Raw genomic sequence first — 22,477 nt, forward strand, 5'->3', positions numbered from 1 at the left:
GAGGGTATTGGGCAGCAGGAGGGGGGAGGGATGATCAGTAGGTTACAGAAAACAGCGGGGCAGGGGAAAGTGCGGGGGTAGAGGGTAGCAAGAGATTGAGGTAGAAAGGGCTGAAGGTATCAGAGTTTGTGAAATCAGTTGTTGTCAAAAAGTCAATGAGAGAGTCCGGATGAAAGGTGGGTCCATCAGCGAGAAGGAAAGGTAAAGAGAGAGCAGCAGAGTGAAGACGACGACGGAGGTAAATTTTGCGTGCTCGTTGATAAAGTGGGCAGTCTAACAGAATGTGGCTGACTGATAATGGAACCTGACAATTCTCACAGAGAGGAGCAGGGCACCTCTCCATGAGATATCCATGAGTAAGACGAGTATGGCCAATGCGAAGACGGGAGAGAGTAGTCTCCCAACCTCGACACTGGTGACAAGAAAGACGGCCAGTAACCTATACTCGGTTTAATAGATTGAAATTTGTTACCGAGCATAGTAGACCAACGTTGTTGCCAATGGGTGTGAAGGTGGGTAGCTATTGCAGCAAAATAGTCCGTAAATCGGATACCTCTATATGAAACTGGTAGGTCATGTACTGCTGACCGTGCAGCAATGTCTGCCTGTTCATTGCCCTGTACGTCAACATGACCAGGGACCCAACAAAAAACAATATCTTTATGCTTGGTAAAGATGCGGCGTAGTCAAAGTTGGATACGGAGGACTAAGGGGTGAGGTGTATCAAATTTCTTTATAGCCTGTAAAGCACTAAGGGAGTCTGAGACAACCACAAATGATGACTCAGGCATAGATGCAATACGGATAAGTGCTGCAAGAATGGCATACAATTCAGCAGTAAAAATACTAGCCAAAGATAGTAAATGCCCTCGTACGACGCTGTCCGGAAACACTGCTGCGAATCCTATGCCGTCAGAAGACTTAGAGCCATCTGTATACACTGCAATGGCATGAGAATGAGAGTGGAAGTGGTCAAGAAAAAGAGAGTGGGAAGCGACCGTAGACAGTTGGGGTTTCGAGCAAGGGAGAGAGAAAGAACAGACTCGAACAGCTGGAACTTCCCAGGGGGGTAGGGAAAAGTGAGATGCCACATGAACATAGAAAGGTGGTAATTGAAGAGAAGACAAGAGGGAATGTAGGCGAAGAGAGAAGGGACAGAGTAAACAGGGGCGGTGAACAAATAAAGAATGTCTACTAATATCAGTGACCATTCTATAAATGGAAGGATTGCGGAGATCATGAGAGTATACATAGTAGCGAAGGCAATGGGCATCATGGTGATCGGATAAGGATGGAACGTTTGCTTCTGCATAGAGGCTCTCAACAGGGGAAGAGTGAAAAGCACCAAGGCATAAACGTAATCCTTGGTGATGGATGGGGTTAAGGCTAGAGAGAGTAGCAGGAGAGGCCGCTGAATAGATCTGGTCACCATAATCAAGTTTCGATAAAATGAGGGTGGAATGTAGGCGAAGGAGAGTTTGATGATCAGCTCCCCATGAAAGATGAGCAAGGGTTTTAAGAAGGTTCAGCCGGCTGTGACAAGTTGCCTTCAGAGAGGTAATGTGAGGTTTCCAGGATAACCTACGGTCAAAGAGGAGGCCCAGAAACCTGACTATCACCTTCAGGGATACGGGAGCCATAGAGGTACAAAGGATGACCGGAGATGACAGAGCATCTAGTGAAAGTAATTTGGTGAGTTATGGTACTGGAAAATTTAAACCCATGTGTGGTGGCCCAATTGGAAACACGGTCGACTGCATGCTGGAGAGAAACTGTAATGAGGCGACAGTCAACACCTGCACAGGCAATAGTGAAGTCATCAACATAGTGATGACCAAATATTTGATGGAAGACTAGAGGCCAAATCATTTATAGCAAGGAGAAAAAGTTGTGCTCAGAACACATCCCTGGGGAACACCTTCAGCTTGGATAAAGTCCGGGGAGAGCACATTATTAACCCGAACACGGAAATGTCTGTCAGTTAAAAAGTTCTTAAGGAAGGATGGCAGATTGCCTTGGAGGCCTAAGGAGTGGGCTTGGGCCAAAATATTATACCTCCAAGTTGTGCCATATGCCTTCTCAAGGTAAAAAAATATGCCAATAACTGATTGGTTATTCGCAAAGGCATTACAAACATATGTATCCAAACGTAGTAAGGGGTCTATGGTAGAATGCCCCTTACGAAAGCCATATTGATGAGTGGAGAGACTGTTGTGTGTCTCTAAATACCACACTAAACGTCTATTTACCAGGGGTTCCATCACTTTGCAAATTGCACTGGTAAGAGCAATGGGACGATAGTGGGAGGCTTCATGTCCCGTAGTGCCCGGTTTGTGGAAAGGGAGAACAATGGCAGATTTCCACAGCTGTGGAAGAGCTCCTTGTGACCAAATAAGATTAAAAAGGCATAATAGGACTGCAAGGGCTGACTGATGTAAATGTTGTAGCATACGAATAAGAATGTCGTCAGGCCCAGCTGCCGATGATCGGCAAGCTGAGAGTCTTTCCTCCAGTTCTTGACATGTAAAAGGCACATTATACTGTTCTTCTCTGAGAGAAGAAAAGTCCAAGGGTGCTAACTCTCTGGCAGACTTTGAGGAAAGAAACGAGCGGCATAGATGGAGAGCCCCTGAGAAATATGGACCAGATGATTGCCAATTTCATTGGCAACATCTAGTGGGTTTGCTATATCAACACCAGTAACCCGCAGAACAGGAGCCGGGTCAGGAGAATATTTACCACTCAGTTTTCGTACTTTTTTCCAGACTGCGCTCAGAGGAAGCAGAGGTGATGGTGGAGACAATCTCGCCAGCAAGTGCATTTAGCGTCACGGATGACACGGCGAGCGATCGCACGCTTCTGCTTAAAATCAAGAAGTCTCTCCGTGGTTCTATTGTACCGGTACCTGCCCCATGCAGGGCATTTCAAATGTACTGCACGAGCACAAGCAGGAGACCACCAAGGCACGCACTTCTGAGAATGCCTGCCCGAAGTTTGGGGTATAGAATGACAAGCTGCAGTTAAAACGGAGGACGAGAAGAGGTGTAAAAGCTCATCAATGGAGGACGAAGAAGGAACCTCACTAAAAACAGTTAGTTGTGAGTAAAGGTTCCAATTTGCCTGATCAAATTGCCAGCATGGGATACGAAGAGGTGGTGAATATGAAGGGGAAGTAAGAATGATTGGGAAATGATCGCTGTCAGGTAAATCCGGGAGAACAGACCAGGTGAAGTCTAATGCGGCGGAGGAAGAGCAGACTGAGAGATCGATGCAAGAGAGAGTGCGAGTCCGAGGATCAAAATGGGTGCGAGTACCTGTATTTAAAACATGGAGGGGGTGGGTAGCAAGAAAAGCCTCTAACTGAATGCCACGGGAATCACAGCGAGACCACCCCCAGAGGAAAGATGGGCATTAAAATCACCAAGTAACAGAAGCGGTGGCGGTAATGATGAAACAAGAAAGGCAATATCCAGAATAGATAATGCCCGAGGAGAGAGATATAAAGAACAGAGTGTATACCACCTATGCAAGTGGATACGGGCTGCAGTGTAATGCAGCGAAGTACGAACAATAGCTGATGGTACGGAATATCAGTGTGTAGAAGAGAACTTTCATTAAAGGTCCCATCAGGAAAAGGATCTGAAGAATACAATAAATTATAGCCTGAGATGGGATAGATAACAGCAGAGTGTAATTTTGGTTCCTGTAAGCAAACACCAACAGGGGAAAACTGGGAGAGTAACATCTGAAGCTCACCCCGATTACCCATGAGGCCATGTATATTCCACTGTAAATAGGCCATGATTGGCAACGATAAAGATACCTGAAATCCGCAGGTAAGGGTTCCTACGGACTAGAGGGGTTAGAAAAGTCCACATGCGGTGGGAAAGGAAAACGTTCAAGCAGCGAAGGAACAGTGCGCTGCAAAGAAAGGAGCTGCGCAGATGGAGGAGAGGAGAGAGAAGGAACAGAGGGTGGATCAGTGTCCATTGATGGTTTGGTCTCTGCAATATATTCAGAGATTGCTTCAAGTGTTTCGGAATTCAGAGACGTCGTATGGGAAACAATATTGGAGATAATAGGGGGAGGATGAGTAAAGATTGGAACTGTAATGGACTGTACCAAGGTAGGGGGGGGGGGCAAAAGGGTGGAGGGAACTGGAGAAGAAGCGTGGAAGGGGACAGAAGAGGCAGAAACCTGGGAGGTGGCAGAAGAGGAAGAAACTTGGGAGGGAACAGGGGAGGAAGGTACAGTACAGAGGAGGGTGAACCTCTACACTTGTAACAGAGCCAATGAGAGGGGAAGAACCAGGTACAGAGACAGGGAAGGTAAAATGAGGAGGTGGAAGAAGGGAAGGAGGGGTTAAAGGACCTTTTTTTGACTTCTGAGAAGTAGAAGGATGATTGGGAGGAAGTTTCGTACGAGATCTCGTCGATACCGAGGCTTGTGAAGGAGAACACGAAGAAGCAAAAACAGACCGAGGCATTGAAGTAGGGACGTCTGAGCCCAGGACAGCAAAAGAATTAGATACAGGAGTGACTATGGGAGAGGTAACCACAGAGGAGGCTGCAGAAGATGGGACCCCAGAAGTGGGGGGACGTTTTGAAACACGGGAATAAGAAACACAAGGTAGTCTCCCTTGGAGGCGGAGATGAGAAACTGCCATGGCATAAGGGAGACCTTCTGCCTCTTTGAGGTAACGGATTTCCCGCTCATTTAAGTAGACTTGGCAACGGCGAGAGTACGAAGGGTGAGCCTCATGACAATTAAGGCAAGAGGGAGGTCGATTGCAAGACGTATTAAAATGGTCATTGGCACCACAGACTGGGCTTTCAGCTATAGATCTGCAATATTTCGCTGGATGGCCAAATCGCCAGCAATTTCTACACTGTTGCGGTGTAGGGATCGCCTTTTGAACTTGTAACCGATGTCCTGCTACATAAACCGAGGATGGGAGTTCACGGCTGTCAAAAGCTAAACGAGCCACATCGCTAGTGTATCGTCTCCGTCCGCGGGCAGGGAGAACATAAGTGTCTACCTTGAGGATTGGGAGATCTTGGAGTTCCAGCTGTTCAAGAATGTCATTGCCACATGTCTGGAAATTTTGTTGAACTATGGTATGGGGCAGAATGACGGTACCACTACAAGAATTGAGGGAATGATGTTTTTCAATAGTGACAGGAACAGTATCGATATGGGAAGGAAGAGAAAGATCATGAGCTTGGGTAGCATTCTGTACAGTGATGATGCATGTACCACTCTTAAGAGCATGAAAAGAAATATCTTTACCAACATGGCATAGGAGTGCCTTGCCAATACTATGGTCGGAAAGATAGGCAATAGAGGAAGTCGGTCGTAAAGTGAAGAATTTAGTCCATTGTGCATTCTGAAACTGAGCATGGAAAGGGAGTGCAGGACGTGTCGGTCTTTTCTGAGAAGAACGAGAAGGTGGAGAAGTATTGTCAGCAGGTAATTGTCGTTGGCATTTAGGCGTGGGACCAGAGTTGGTCTGACGTGGAACGGGCCGGCGATTCGAAAATTGCCGCACCGTAGAGGGAGAGGCCGGAAGCATAGTCAAAGGAGAGCGGAGGTCAGATAAATCGAAGGAGTCAGTCGAGACCTCAATACCTGAAGCGGGTGAGGAAACAGCACCGGCAAGAGGTACAGAGGCATTAGGAGTGTCCGAAGAGTGGTCCAAAGACAAGGCGGGGTCAGAACGGGGTGCAGTATCAAGAAGGGGCCCGGAGGTAGCAGGTTCATGGACTAGGGCTGCCATGGTTAGGTTGCTCCTTTCTTTTTGTTTTTAAGAAAAAGAAAGAAAAGAAAATATAAATAAAAAAAAGAATAAAAAAAAGGGGAGACCGGGGAGGGATAGTTCCTAGGAGGAATGAAAGGGCCAGAAATCTCCCTCCTCGCCCAAGAGGACCTCAGCACCGCAGATGCAGCATGGAACCCGTACCATACCCTACCCATCATGCCAGTAAACCAGCAATCTGGGATAGCAACCTCACATCTGCCAAGCTACCTCGGTGGACAAAAGAGAGGGTGGCCGGATATCCGCCACAAAGCATACCTCCTTCGGCCACCACCCCCGGAATCCGAAAGGTGGCTTCCAGAGATACACCCGTTGCCCGAAAGACACCCAAAGCCACCCTCCGGGATACTGGAGAGGGATCGGGACATCCCCAGGCAATCCAGATTCCACAGCAAACTATGCCACCGCCAAGAACCTCAACGGAATGGGATGGACCCCGGTACCCTTTCTCCTACCTAGGAACTAGCGTGCCTGTGGGAAAAAATCCCAAAGACCAAAAAGGAAGGGCAAAAGGGAGGGGTGGGGAGGAGGAGGAGGAAAGGAAAAAGGGGAGGATGGGAGAGGGAAGGGGGGATTGGGGAGTAATTAGGTTCGGTCTGAGGAAGGAGACCGACAGGTCTAATTCCTCAGACCAAGAGCCTCTTCACCATGCCAAGGAGCCCCCCCTTGAAGAGTTCAATAAGGGTAGTTAGGTAGGAGATTCACCAGTATAATCGCCTGGTCTGGGCCTTTTCAAAGAGGTAGCCTGGCCTTGGCTCCCAGTTGTGGGAGTCTCTCAGACTAATGTCTGCCATGGAAGGAGGTACAAGTACCTCATCATCTGGGACCAGCTGTTCCCAGGCCTAGCCCCATTCCCTGCCCCCACAGGGCTTGGAGGAACAAGCTAGGCACATTGGACTGCCACAAACCCTGCTGACACTGGGGTCAAAGTGTGTGGCAGCTGTATAGCAGCAGACAATGTCAGGAGATGCAAAGGCAGCAAGCACTACAGAATCCTTTTGGAGCCACACCGCAGCTTTAGGTATTAAGCCCGAGCACTGGGAAAAGGTCAAGAATGCCTCTTGCTGTGTATGGTGCTGCTGCTGTTGCTACATCACCTGTCCATTGCACTCTGTCAATAAAGGTCAGTCCTAGGTCTGGTGCTGTTTCTAATATATGTAAATGACATGAAAGAAGGAATAGATACTGAGGTGTCCCTGTTCCCAGACAGTGTGAAATTAATGAGAATATACAAGTAGATGAGGATCAGGTAAGCCTAAAAGATCTGGACAGGTTGCATGCCTGGTCCCACAAATGGCTCCTGGAGTTTAACCCCCAGCAAGTACGAAGTCATGAAGTTCAGGTAAGGACTAAGAAGACTGCAGATGGAGTACAGCATAGGTCAAAGGATGCAAATCTCACTTAAGGAAAAGAATCTTAGGGTGATCATCTTACCAAGCAGATCTTCTGAGGTGCACATCAGCCAAATAACTGCTACAGCACATGGGCACCTGGCAAACCTAAGAATAGCATTCTGACACCTAAGTAAAGTCGTCCAAAACACTACTCTGTACGTCAGGCCCATATTAAGAGTATGTAGCACCAGTATGGAACCCACACCTGGTCAAACACATCAAGAAATTAGAGAAAGTGCAAAGGTTTGCAAAAAGACTAGCCCCAGAGCTAAGGGGTATACCCTACGAGGAAAGGTTAAGGGAAATCAATCTGACGACACTGGAAAACATGAGTGGCAGGGATGACATAACATATAAAATACCAAGAGGATTTGACACAGTGGACAGCAACAAAGTTTCAAGAAACAGGACACAGCAACAAGGGGTCACAGCTGAAAAGTTGAAAACTCAGATGAGCCACAGGAATGTTAGGAAGTATTTCTTCAATCAGAGTTATCAGGACCCCAATGGAAATAAGTCACTCTGTGACTTTTTTGGGTTATTCTAGGTTCTCTACACATATGCTGCTATGTATGATAATCTACATAACTGTATTTGTGTATACCTGAATAAACTTACTTAAGTGCAACAATCTGGAGAGTTAGATAGTGGACGCAGGATCCATACACAAGCTTTAAGAGGAGGTTCGATAAAGCTCATGGAGAAGGGAGAGAGTGGACCTAGTAGTAACTAGCAAAGAGGTGGGGCCAGAAGCTACGACTCGACCCTTGCATCCATAACTAGGCAAGTACACACACTTTCCAGGTTTGCTACAGTTTAAGGGTTAAATTAAAACTGTAAAATATAATTAAAGAATATTATTGTTTTATTTATCAAAGTAACAAATGTACAAAAATAGTAGATATTAAGACTAACATTACTATCACCGCCACCAAGATTATATGGCATTAAAACTAGTCAGCATCTTTCCCAACTTCCAGCACTCATCTAAAATAAATATTAGTTTTTGACTACAATTTGATGGTTTAATAAATATTCAATATCAACAGAAAAGTCACATCTTAAATTTCTATATAACAATAACAAATTTAGAGGTATTTGGTAAACAAAATATTAACAAGTTGATGAATACACTGGAAGACCTACTCCGAGGTACTGTAAACATCAACCAATGTTTATATACCACATATTAAATATCATAAATTTAAGCACTAAATCCATATGGGTCATACAGCACTGCACATACAGTTTTTAAATATTCAAAAAATGCATTAATTTATCAGATTTAGATCCAGAACAATCTTGTTTTTGTAAATAAAAACTGCAACTGAGCATTATCTTTAACTCTCCCTGCAGTAGCCACTTGTCAAACGTGAGTACGTGAACAACTGTGTAATGAATACTGACTGATGCTAGGTTGTATTATGTATGGTGTGAACACTGTCAAGACCAAGAAAGTTCACAATTAACAGTTTTGGAGAAGTGAACTTCATGTATTACTTCCACTAATGTTACACCATGCATGACACCTTCATGTAATACTTCATACTAATGTTACACCATGTGTGACAACTTCATGTATTAATGTTACACCATAAATTGAAAGCCCACAACAAACATTTGGAAGCTGTTACTGTACAATATAAAAATATTTCAATTTAATTATATTTAATTAATAATACTCAAGTATGAAAAACAAATTTTTTTTATCAACATTTTTTAAAACTACACTATCATGCACCAATACAGTGCTTACTGGTTTTTTTTTTTCTAAATTAAAATATAATCCCCAAATTTTATAAAAAATACATGGACCTATATGCTTCCTACATGTCTGTATACAGTAACAAACAATTAATACTTTTTAAAATGCTTAATTTTGTTACTGCTTATGTATAATAAGATCCCATGTTTCCCTCCAAGCCATGCTCATCACTTGGTCAGCAGTAAGGTCAGTTGTACCATACGTGACAGGAGCGAAGAACCAAAATACATAAACGATAGATACCATCCAGACACCAACAGCTCCCAGATACAGCTTGGCAATTCGAGGGGCCTTGAAGTGCTGAGAGACGAGGTAATGCCCATGCTCTATCATAGCTGCCAACATACATAGCTGCAAGGATAACATTATTCATATACTTCTACACCTACTACAATGAACTGGATAAACTGATATCTGATATCTCACAGCTATGAGTTGCTAAAACCATTCTGAAAGTTAAAAAATAAAATGAAAAATATTTATATACTAAGTTTATTGGAGCAGGACTGAGCATCCAACAAGCAAGTGTGAGCATGTTCGGCTGGAGAAAAATCCAGTTAGCCAGACTTGAGTTTTGCCAATGGAAAGTACAGTGAATGTACTAAAGGATAAGTGGGGCATGTACTACAAGGTTGCAGTCCTCTATTTTAAATGTGACTGATGCCTGCTAACTTTTGGAAAGTGGAAAGTTGAAAGTTGAGGCAGGGCCAGGAGCTCAAACTCAACCCCTGCAATCACATAGGTAAGTACACAACCACCCTTCCTCTCTCCCCCCCCACCCCATGCACAAAATGTCTTCACTTTAGGAGCCTGAATCTCTTATATTATAGAAGCACTAAATCTGCATGGGTCACACACTACTAAACGAAAGGGAAGTTTGTGCAGGGGGTAGTGTGTACTAAGAGATAGTCAGAATTGGTGTAATGTATGATGGGCAGGACTGTCAGTAGGAAGAGTAGAAAGACAAAGCTTCTGTGGGGGTGTCAAAAGGAAACTAATTCTAGGAGCACTCTGATATATGGGACAATAAATTTATAGGTATTTGTCAGTAATACATGTATCACAAAGGGACCAGGGAAAGGGGAGCTAAGTTTAACACCAGCACTGCCTATCAAAGGTGACAAAAAAAAATCCTTGGTTATAAACATTAAGGTGATACTGACAAACTAAGGAAAAGGCTACTTCTGTACAGTTCTGAACATTTGTTAATGAATGTCCTGAATTGTATGCAAGTGTCCTTTTCTACACCTTCACCATGCAGGAGAGATATTAAAGCTAGAGCAGAGAAAAAAAAATCATTTAAATTACTGGGAATGCCTGAAAGTCTTATGTACTCACTGAAGCTGAGGAGAGAAATGTGATAATATGTGCAAGGAAGGTATTCAAGGATTTAGTCCCAAATTTACACAATGCAATAACATACTGGAGCAATATATATTGGAGAAAGTGTAGAATAAATCCAATGGAAAGAAAGGAAGCCATTTGCACAATAAGAAAATAGTGTATCAATATCTGTGGACCCAGACATTTTAACCTCACCAGAAGATACCAGAAACACTGCCAGAACAAGTGTAGAAATGTTGAAGAGGAAGCTTGACAACTACCTCCACCAAATGCTGGGTCAACCAGGCTGTGATGGATATGTGGGCTAGTGGGCCACCAGCAGCAATAGCTCAGTTGACCAGGCAAGTGTCAGAAACTTGGCACAGGGCTGGGCTGAGTAGGAAAACTCTAGAAACCCATCATTCACTCTACTGTCTTGCCAGAAGAGTGCTGACATCACAGTTCAGATGACCTTCCAAACTGCAACATCCCTGCCCCTCCTTGTAGTGTGCAGGCACTCTACTTCCCACCTCCAGGACTCAAGTCTGGCTAAACAATTTCCCCTGAATCTGTTCATAAACATTACTTTGCTCCTCCAACAGTACATCAAGTAAGAGTTTTTATTCACTTTGATCCTAGCTGCTTACACAAGCCTGCTGAATGTTTAAGATCCTAGCAATCATAACCTCTATCCCCTTCCTCCATCCCTTCCTGGGATGACACCTACCCTTCCTTCTGCCCCAAGAGTTGTATACCCTCTCAAATCCCAAAACCACAACGACCCATCCTCAGCCCTGAATTATACTTTTGGCAACTCCATATCTTTTAATTACAAAGCTCCATATTCTCTGCATAATATTCACACCACATACCACCCTGAAACATGACATCTCCACTGCCTCCAGCCTTTTAGCTGCAACATTTAAAGTCCATACTTCACACTCAAATAACATGGGCACATTTCCCTGTACTGTGGTACAGTACCCCCCTGTTTTCCCTCTATTGAAGTTTTGCCTTTACAGATACCTAAATGCACTACCCACCTTTTCACCCTTTTTCATTCTAAAGGTCACTTAGTTTCTCTGATCTGTGAATATGTCCACTTCCAAATATCTGAATATATTTACTTCCTCCATTCTCCCTCCCTCCCTAATTTTATTTTGTTACTCTCATCACCTTGCTGTTTCCAATGTTCTCTGCTAGTTTCCTCTTTTTATACAACTTCCCATATTCATTCACCAACCTTGTGAAAGGTGACCAATACAAAGACATGCCAGAATCTTTTTCCATAGCCAATGGCTGTGACAAGAAGTCTGCCAATCTCCTTGTTGTGGTTTGATCATAAATACAATGAGCCCATAAGGTTAGAGATAAGATGGAAAAAAAAGCCAGAAAAGGATTAAGTCATGAGACTTTACTGTACTCAACTTTATCCTCATTATTTATGGAAGGCTACTACGTATTTGTGCAAGTGCCAATCTGCAAGCTTTGTTTCTTGAATGACTAGTCACCTCAGACTCGAACCAGCTAGGTTCGCTGTATCAAAATGGTTCACTCGAGTCTGCACTAGTGTTCAACTTTACTACACCATCTTGCTGTGCACATTTCATTATCATTTACTGTTCCTCTGCACATCTCATCAGAATACAGTGTCTTCCTGTGCACATCTCATTAGGGCTCAGGACTATTATACCACAGGTGTGTTTTAAATTAGTGGTGACTGACTTCTATCTTCTGTGATTATTCTATTTACATCACATTGGACCACAATGGATCTGAGCCAGTTTCCAGTATCATGGGTTGCTTCATACCTCTTGCTGGATGCACCTTTATATTGTTTTGTGTATCGTAGCTTTGATTCACATTTTCAATTTGTTTTACTTTTTCACTGTTTTCATTTAGTTAGGAAATATTGTATGTTTGTGCATTTTATATTAGTAAACTTCATAGACTTTTCTGCAACAAATTTAGTTTACCCACTTGATTATATTTTAGAGTTATTTATGTTATTCTCCATCTTTCTTTTCTTAAGAAGGGACGAGTTGTCTGAACAAGCAAGAAGGTATCTTATTTGTACCATTCACAGCACAGAAAAGCTGAAAAAGTCTGAAACAAACTGATGCAATGTGAAAGATAGCAACAATGCTGACTATATCCAGTATGTGGCCTAGGATCAATTTGGGTAAACTGCTTTACACCAAACAGCTTTTGCAGATTTGGATTCATCAGCATACACAGCAATGGCATGAAGGAACTACTGAAAAATGCTCTAAAAAGTAGGCTAACATAGCGGTAGGAGAGACTAGGCCTCAGAGATGGAAGGGGAGAGGGACATGGGGACTGCTAGAATGTCCGAAGGTAAGATTGTGAAATACTAAATGTGGGGAATTAAAAGGGAAGTTGAAGGGTTTAGATGGAGAGATGCAACAAGGGTCCACAGGTGAACAGGAAAGAAATGTCATAATGAAGGCTGCTAATCAAAGGTGGTAGGTCCAACCATATTAGCGTGTCCTGCAATTCTGAGGATTATGTAGATCATGGAGTTGAACAAAACAGCAGACACACTGGAGGTTATGGCAACCATGCAAAGGCAACACAATAAATTCAACAGGCTTTTACCCAGGATGAAGGAGAAAAACCCAGATGTGTTTAGGCCTTAGTGGTGGTATAAAAGCTCAAAGAGGAATCAGAGGCTGAGAAATATATTCTGTCTCCATATTGAACATGGACGAGACCAAGGTGGAATGGAGCTAAAGCCCCTGACAAGTCACTCCCAATGTGAAATGTGAATTTTAAGCAAATTCAGTCTGATGAAACCTGCAACTTTTGTAGTTGTGATACATGCATTCCATGATATCCTGCAATTAGAAGAGACATTTTGTTGTTTGGCAGGCCAGGATGGAACAACTGTATAAGAAGTGCCTAGACTGAGGAATGGCAGATCTTCACAAAGATAATAGATGGTTTTGGATATCACAAACCTAAAGTCGCTAAATGGAACCCAACTGGAATTGCCGTCTACTGCACAATAACATTTACTCTTAGAGGTTTTTATCAGCGCAAGCAAAGGCAAAATTATATACATACAGAGAACTAATTTTCCTGAAAGTGTTGAGGCAACACCATTGATGACCAATGGAAACAAGGTTGTAGTGAGAACATGCATTTGGGAAACCCACTTGGTCTTATGAAATCCAGGAATAAGCATTTGGATCTAATACTGAAGAGTTGATCCATAATAAAGGTTGTAAGAAAGATGAAATATGGCCTTTCACAAACTGGGGGGGGGGGAGGGGAATAAAATCAAACTTATTAGTAAAAGCATCACAGCATTACAAGTCAAGACAAAATAGAGGATCTAATACCAAACAGCCTCATCAATAGTTATATTATGAGAAAAAAAGCTATTGATTTTTAAGTACCTCACTATTCTCTTTTACTATCCATTAATAATAATATTGATAATCATTAATAATAATATAGGTAGTAGGTTGGTAAACAGCAGCCGCCCAGAGAGATACTACTGCCCTGCCAAGTGAGTGTGAAACGGAAACCTGTAACTGTTTTACATTATGCTAGGAGTGCTGGTGTCTTTTTGTCTCGTAAACATGCAAGGTTTCAGGTAAGTCTTGCTACTTCTATTTACACTTAGGTCACACTACACATGCATGTACAAGTACATATATATACATAGCCCTCTGGGTTTTCTTCTGTTTTCTTACTAGATCTTGTTTATTTTCTCTTATCTCCATGGGGAAGTGGAACAGAATTCTTCCTCCATAAGCCATGCATGTCGTAAGAGAAAACTAAGGTGCCAGGAGAGAAAAGCTAGTAACCCCTTTTGCATGCATTACTAAATTTAAAGAGAAACTTTCATTTTTCTTTTTAGGTCACCCTGCCTTGGTGAGATACAGCCATATTGTTGAGGGAAAAAAAAAGGACTATGGCAAATCCCCACTGTCAACTAAAGAGATATCACGGGAGACTGAGCACCAAATGATGTAATTGTTGAGGAGTAAACACATTAATATCACTCGGCCATGGGCTGACATCAGCAGTACTGCTGAGAGTTTGAGGAGTGAGCAGAACATTGAAAGATTACAATGAGATGAGTACAAATCCAAGTTTCCCTGGCAGATCTAGAATAAAAGGTGGGAGACAAGATCAGTTCTTGGGACACTAGCAAGTGTTGCCCAATTGTGGTCGCAGCCTTGGCTAAATCAGCCACGTTGACAAATAAATGAATACTGGAATTGTGTCAATCATATCAATTTTCATACTTTCTTCCATTTGGCAAACAGGAGTGAGACATTATGATGCAAGTAGGCCAACAATTTCTTGGCAGTTCATAGAACATGTTAGGCATGAGCTTTAAAAAGTGATAGAAGTCAGTAGCAAGACTGTACTGATAATGGTCTCGTGTCACACATTTCAGATGCACAGCTCTAGCAGGAATATTACAAGAGGGGTGGAGACCTGGTATTTCCCTGCCTATCCTGGCTTTGCTCTGGACAAAGCTGGTGTAGAACTTTTTTTCTTCTCTACTAAACATAACATTTTTAATCCATCTATAGATCATGAAAAGTAAGTGTTTTAGAGAGAAATCATATATGTAATGAAGTTAGAGAAAACTGCAGTATCACAGAATTGCTGAAGCCAGAGCCAGAGTCCAGCTCTCTCTTCCACTCCTAAACAATTTCAAACATTTATTACTGTTATTACTTTTTGAAATCCATTTTTTTTTTTAACACGTTGGTTGTTTCCCACCGATGTAAGATGACCCAAAAGGAAAGAAAACACTTTCACCATTATTCATACAAAAATCACCGTTTGCAGAGGCACTCAGATACAACAGTTTAGATATCATTCAAAGCAGCCAATATTCTAAACCCCTCCTTCAAAGTGCAGGCACTGTATTTCCCACCCCCAGGACTAAAGTCTGGCTAACTGGTTTCCTTGAATCCTTTCACAGAACATTACCCTGCTCACACTCCTACAGCTCATCAGGTCCCAAAAAGCATTCATCGCCATTCACTCCTGTCTAACATGCTCACGTACGTTTGCTGGAAGTCCAAGCCCCCTGCCCATAAAACCTCTTAACCCCTCCCTCCAACCTTTCTTAGGATGACCCCTACCATGCCTTCCTTATCCTACAGATTTTGCTTCACCCTCTCTAAATGACCAAACCACCTCAACCTTTCTGACTTAATACTTTTAGTAACTCCACACCACCTCCTAGTTTCCACACTACAAATTCTCTGCATAACATTTACACCACACGCTGCCCTTAGACATGACATCTCCTTGCTGCAGCATTTACAACCCATGCTTTACACCCATATAAAAGTGTTGGTACCACTATACTTTCGTACATTCCCCCTCTGCCTCCATGGATAACTTTTTTTTTTTGTCTCCACAGAGACCTCAAAGCACCACTCACCTTTTTTCTTTCATCAATTCTGTTGTTAACCTCATCCTTCATAAACTCATCTGCTGGCTAAGTCAACTCTCAAATATCTGAAAACATTCACTTCTTCCATACTCCTTCCCTCCAATGTGATATCCAATTTTTCTTAATCTAAATCGTTTTATACCCTCATCACGTTACTCTTATGTATGTTCACTTTCAACTTTCTTCCTTTACACATCCTCCCAAACTCGTCCACTAACCTTTGCAACTTTTCTTTAGAATCTCCTAAAAGCACATCAGCAAAAAGTAACTGTAAAGTCCCATTTTGTATTTATCCCCCATAATTTAATCCCATACCTCTACCAAACACCCTAGCATTTACTTCCTTTACAACCCCATCTATAAATATGTTAACCACAGTAACATTACACATCCCTACTATTACTGGGAAGTAATCTCACTCTCTCCTACACACCCTAACCTGAGCTTCCCTATCCTCATAAAAACTCTTTACAGCATTTAGTAACTAACTACCTATTCCATACACTTGCCACCTTGCTCCCCTATCCACCCTACCACATGCCTTTCTAAATCCATAAATACACTGAAAACTTCCCTACCTTTAAATACTGTTCACATATATGCTTCAATGTAAACACTATCTACACATGCCTTATCCATTCTAAAGCCTCCTTGTTCATCCGCAATCCTGCTCTCTCTCTTACTTCTAATTTTTTTAATAATAACCTTTAATATAGGTTTATTGCATTCCTAAGCATTTGGTGCAATTTGGTAAAGAAATGTTTCCTATTTTTACAACTTCGAGAGTCTTATTGTGTCAATTAGCCTCACTAAATCCAGCTTGGCCTAATATACCCATTCTAACCCATGTCACCAGAGGCATTGCTAGGGTTGGTGTCACCCAGGGCGGAATCTTTGGTGTCACCCAGGGTGGCATCTTTGGTGTCACCCTCATGAAATCCAAGGGTGGGGAATGATATGGGTAGTAAACTCCAGTTACATCACTGCTCCATGCCTAGTGACTAATGTTTAGCAATGAGAATGTTTAAAGGCCATAAACCGAACTTCATTAATGATAAAATAAATAATCATAGTAATATTGAGGAAACCAACTCAAATACCACTTTGAGTATAGGCAACAGATCCTACGTTTATTTATCTTCAACAATGAAAAAAAAAACTTGAAAAATAAAGAAAAAACTGGTTCATATTTAACCTTGAGTACAGGTAACATCTCAAAGAATCTGAGATTTCATTTCCTCATATACATCAATGATCTACCAAACGTATCCCAACACCTGAACCCCATTCTCTTTGCTGAGGACATAACTTATGTCATCTCTCACCCTAATCTTGCTACCCTCAACACCATTGTTAACAAGGAGCTGATCAAAATATGGACTTGGATGACAGGCAATAAACTTACGCTTAACACTGACAAAACCTACTATACAGTGGATCCCCGCATAACGATATTATTTCAATCCAGAAGTCTGTTTGGGTGCCGTTATAGACCGAATTTGTTCCCATAAGAAATATTGTGAATTAGATTAGTCCATTTCAGACCCCTAAAAATACACCTACAAAAGCACTTACAAAAATAAACTTACATAATTGGTCGAATTGGGAGGAGATCGTTATCCGGGGGTCCACTGTATTATGTTTGGTAGCAGAGGAGGACTTGCGCAAATTAACATTAAGATCGACAACACTAATTGCCAGACATAATGAGGGCAAATTCCTAGGCCTATACCTCGACAACAACCTGAATTTCAGCACCCATATCCAACACAACCAAAAAAGTATCCAAAACGGTTGGGATCCTCTCCAAGATACGATACTACGTGCCGCAAAATGCCCTTCTCACACTATACCACTCACTTATTTATCCATACCTCACCTATGCTATTTGTGCTTGGGGATCAACTGCAGCAACACACCTAAAGCCAATAATAACCCAACAAAAAGCCGCAGTAAGAATAATCACTAAATCCCATCCCTGGCAACAAACCCCTCCACTCTTCACAGATCTAAACTTACTCCCTGTTCAGTACATCTACACTTACTACTGTGCAATCTACATTTACAGGACCTTAAATTCCAATATTAACCTTGACCTAAAATGCTTTCTTGATAGTTGTGACAGAACCCACAGGCATAACACCAGACACAAACATCTCTATGACATTCCCCGTGTCCGACTAAACCTTTACAAAAATTCAATGTATGTCAAAGGCCCTAAAATCTGGCATACCCTACCTGAAAACTCTAGAACTGCAGACACATTCAACACCTTCAAAACTACCATTAGAAAACATCTTATCTCCCTGATACACCCCGTCAACTAATTACACGAATACCACCTGGTGGTTCACACTTACACTCACTCGCCCATTTGACCATAAACAGAAATATCAATCTCAATCTTAAAATAATGAATCCTAACTAGTCATAAGTTGGCCTGTGATACTCCAATACTGAAACTTATTATTGTGCCAAAACAAAAGCATTCACAATGCTAAACTCACAAACTAGTATTTAGTCACTTAGCCATAATACCAACTTACTTCATAATTTGTAATATTTCAAATTTAAGAATTAATCTAAGTCCGCCCGAAATGCCTAGCCACGCTAGGTGTTCTAGTGGCACCCTCTGTAATTAGTACTTTACTACATGTAAACCACGCAACCAAATTCTGTAAACTTAGCATTGTAATCCTTATAGAGAATAAACTTTGAATTTGAATACTGCAAAATTATCTATCACATCAAAATCAATGATTTTCCCTATACATGTATAGGCCTATTTGTACTCTGTAATCCTATAATAGGCTATATAGAAACGAAGGATTTTTCTCTTAGGTAGCTGCAGCATGGTTTTGGTCTTTAGAGGCTCTATGGTGTCACCCCCTAAATGGTGTCAACCGGGGCAGTCCCCAACCCCTTATGACACCCCTGCATACCACTCTTTAAATGACTGAAGCAACAAATAAAATGTTAAGCAAATTATACTGTAGTAATTTTTTACCAATTACATTTAAAACTGGTGTCTGGCAAATTTGCTCTCTGGAACAATCCTATTTTTCCATGTTCTTCACTTCATAATGTTCACCTTCATAGAGTGCCAATTTTCAGGAATGTAGCTTATGCATTATGAGAGGGTTTACTGTTTACCTGGAGATTACCTGGAGAGAGTTCCGGGGGTCAACGCCCCCGCGGCCCGGTCTGTGACCAGGCCTCCTTAGGTCAGTGTCCCAGGATGCGACCCACACCAGTCGACTAACACCCAGGTACCCATTTTACTGATGGGGAACATAGACAACAGGTTGAAAGAAACACGTCCAATGTTTCTACTCTGGCTGGGAATCGAACCCAGGCCCTCACCGTGTGAAGCGAGAGCGTTAACCACCAGGCCACTGTTGTTCTACCAAAAATGAATACAGTGGAACCTCAGTACTCAAACAGCTCCATACTTGAATAATTTGGCATCTGAATGCTTCGTTAGGTAAACAAATTGCTCGGTAGTCAACCAATTACTTAGTACTCTACCAACTAAACACGACCTGCCAGAACTTCATTGTAAACTATTTCGTGTTTCTTCGCATTTTTTGGTGTTTTTTTACATTATTTGTATAAACAAGTCACCATGAGGCCTGAGAGGGTTAGTGATAACAGCCAACCAAAGAAAATTGGTTGGGAAAAATTCGTTCTGTGCTCAAACAGATCAGCACTTGAACAGCCTTCTGGAACCAATTAAGTTTGAGTGCCAAGGTTCCCCTGTACTGAGAACTAAAAACAATAACATTAAAGATAAATCTTACTTTGAAGATGTAAGCTGGCATATAATGATGGAGGAAGAGTGTTCTGTCAACCAGGAAGTAAGGAATGTAGTGCACTGCATACCCAATTCCAAGCACCTGCAAAAACAAAATTGATTAAATAAAAACATGATAATGTTCTTACCAATGAAATAATTTTTTACCTTAAGGGGTTTAAGATATGTTTAAAATATTTTATCAACAGCATGAAGAAACTTAAACAAGTTTATATAAATCCAGACATACATTAACAAATGTCCACTACTTATTTCTCTCTGCCTTTATATTCTCTCAAAAGTTCATCCAAATTTATTAACAATGATTTTCTAATGACAAAACTTCACATTATTAACCCATTTCAAGAATAATATTCATATAGTAAACCTGAGTTTTATTTTTTCTTCAAAGGCTAGATCCTGAGTATTCCACACTATCATGAGTTTTAACTTTAAACTTTCAAGTATGAAAGAAATTCACAAACCTCGCCAAAGGTGCAGAATTTGTTCCAAGAGTCTTCTGGAAGGTCATAGCATGCTCTTTGTCGCCTCAAAAGATACAGCACAAAGAGGCCAAGATACGCCACTAGACTCAATGTCCCAGACAACCAGGTAACAATGTTTCCAATGAAGTGTACTTGAGCCTGATAGAGTACACAGATATTTAAATTTATAGCTAAGCATGATATATTGCAATTTCCCTGAAGAGTATATATTAAAAAGGATAATTTATAGAAAACACTGAAAATTTTTTAACCATCAAATATTTTCACCCAAATACAGCGGAAACTCGGCTGACTGTATTACATGTCAAACAAATTGGTTTTCAAATGAGGAATTCAAGAAAAAAAATGTTCTGGTTTTCATATATTCTCTTGGTTGCGACTGACAACATGAATGGCTCAGGTCACATTTTGAAATGTGCTTTGAAATCAATTCAGAAACAAATTTAACCCTCAGGAAATTCTGGAAGGACCATTTCAATATCCTCACCTACTTGAGGCTTATAGACAAAGCCTGGGGGAATGTGTCTTCCAGGACCACGCAGTCAGCATGGAAGAAATTGTGGCCTGACTGGCAGCCAGGGATTCTCAAGGTTTTGAAAATGAGCCTGAGCCAGTAGAGGATAGTGTGTCCATGGGCAAGACCTTGGGCCTAGAGGTGACTGAAGATGTGGAGGAGTTGGTGGAGGAGCACAGAACTAAACTCATCACAGAAGAACTTTTAGAAGGAGCAGCTACATACTGCAGCAGAGGAGCTGTCATCAGGGAAAGAGGAGGAAGGGATGATGTGCCCATTGCACTTAAGGAAATGTGTGCTAAATGGCATGAAGTGCAGGAGTTTGCTGAAAAATACCATCTAGACAAAGCAGTGGCCATCAGTCTCTCTAACATGTACAATGACAGTGTATGTCTCAATTTAGACAAGTGTTAAAATGGAGCCTGAAACAAACCTCACTGGATAGGTTTTTAGCAAGATGAAGAACCAGCGAGCCAGAACAAGGTGTTAGTGGTGAAAAGACATACAAAAGAGAAACACCAGGACAGTTGCTTGACATATTAATAGAAGGTGACTCTCCTTCCAAGTATTAACAATCTCCCCTCCTCTCCTTCATCTCCTGCTTCCAGTATGCTTTTAACTCTCCTGTGACTGGTAAGAGGCAGTTAAATTTTCATTTACTGTACAGTATTTCAGTTAAAGTTTCTTTTGGTATTCATTTTTACAGTTTTATGCAGTATGCAGTAAGAACATTTTTAATAAATTATTATGTTGTCATTTGGGTTCTGGAATGGATTAATTTTTTTTTTCCAACATGCTGGCCATCTCCCACTGAGGCAAGGTGACCCAAAAAAAGAATAACCCTTTCACCATTATTCACACACAATCACCGTCTTTGCAGAGGTGCCCAGATATGACAGTTTAGATGTCACTCCAAACAGCCAATATCTCAAACTCCTCCTTTAAAGTGCAGGCATTATACTTCCCACCTCCAGGACTAATCTGGCTAACTGATTTCCCTAAATCCCTTCACAAAATATTACCCTACTCACACTCCAACATTTTGTCAGGTCCCAAAAACCATTCATTTCCATTCACTCCTATCTAACACGCTCTCACATGCCTGCTGCATGTCCAGGCCCATTGCACACAAAACCTCTTTTACCCTCTCCCTCCATCCTTTCCTAGGACAACCCCTACCCCTCTATTTACATTATTCTTTGTAGGAAAAACTGCTTTGGTTGTCGTCTATTTTGGTTGTTGAATCAACATCTGGAACAAATTAAATTCAACAACCGAGGTTCCATTATTTAAATCTGAAAGCAAATAGGCAATTATCACCAGCAAATATTAAAATAATGCTAAACTGCTCATCTGAACACATTTTGCCATCAAAACCAATCAAGTCAGTCACCGCTAACAACAGCAAGGTAATTTTTTTTAAATTCCCTAGAAGTACCAGTGCTGTGCAAATACTCTATCTAAAGTATAAAACTTCATTGTGAATGGTGATGGGTTTGAAATTTTATACACAAAACAATTATATTTGTATAAATGATCTTTATAATGCATATACTGCAGCACAAAGCTAACAGATCCCCCAATGCTGATTTCCTATAGTTATTAAACATTATAACTTTGCAGTTGGATTTATTAAAAAATAATTTACCTATAAAATCCACAATAATATGTCACTCCCAAATTAGCCTCTTCTCCACTTACCCACCAGAATGAGCATTAATGCCAGGCGATTGTCAGCAAGAAATACAACAATGAACGTGGGTCAGTCAACTTAGTTTTTACTTTAAATCTGTCTATAACCATAAAATATCATTAATATTTTAGTTGCCAAAGTAGGAATTAAAATATACTCCCAGTATACACACAGCTCCAAGTGTACATATAAACAGATCTGTGTATAGAGAGAAATAAACAT

At 41.5% G+C, this 22,477-nt stretch overlaps 1 protein-coding gene across 2 annotated transcripts in view; it reads right to left on the reverse strand.

Annotated features, from left to right (window-relative positions):
* Window positions 1–8,051: 8,051 nt before the first annotated feature.
* Window positions 8,052–22,477, reverse strand: part of rt (Protein O-mannosyltransferase rt) — a 177,102-nt gene continuing 162,676 nt past the window's right edge. For both annotated transcript variants that reach the window (XM_053775322.2, XM_053775319.2), the window contains 3 exons: window positions 20,028–20,186; window positions 19,550–19,645; window positions 8,052–9,325 (listed from right to left, as the gene is read on the reverse strand). In XM_053775322.2, coding sequence (XP_053631297.2) covers window positions 9,092–9,325; window positions 19,550–19,645; window positions 20,028–20,186 — 489 coding nt within the window. In that variant the 3' untranslated portion in view covers window positions 8,052–9,091. The remainder of the gene's footprint in view (window positions 9,326–19,549; window positions 19,646–20,027; window positions 20,187–22,477) is intronic.

This window comes from Cherax quadricarinatus, chromosome 1 (genome assembly GCF_038502225.1).
Source record: "Cherax quadricarinatus isolate ZL_2023a chromosome 1, ASM3850222v1, whole genome shotgun sequence".
Taxonomy (NCBI): Eukaryota; Metazoa; Arthropoda; class Malacostraca; order Decapoda; family Parastacidae; genus Cherax; species Cherax quadricarinatus.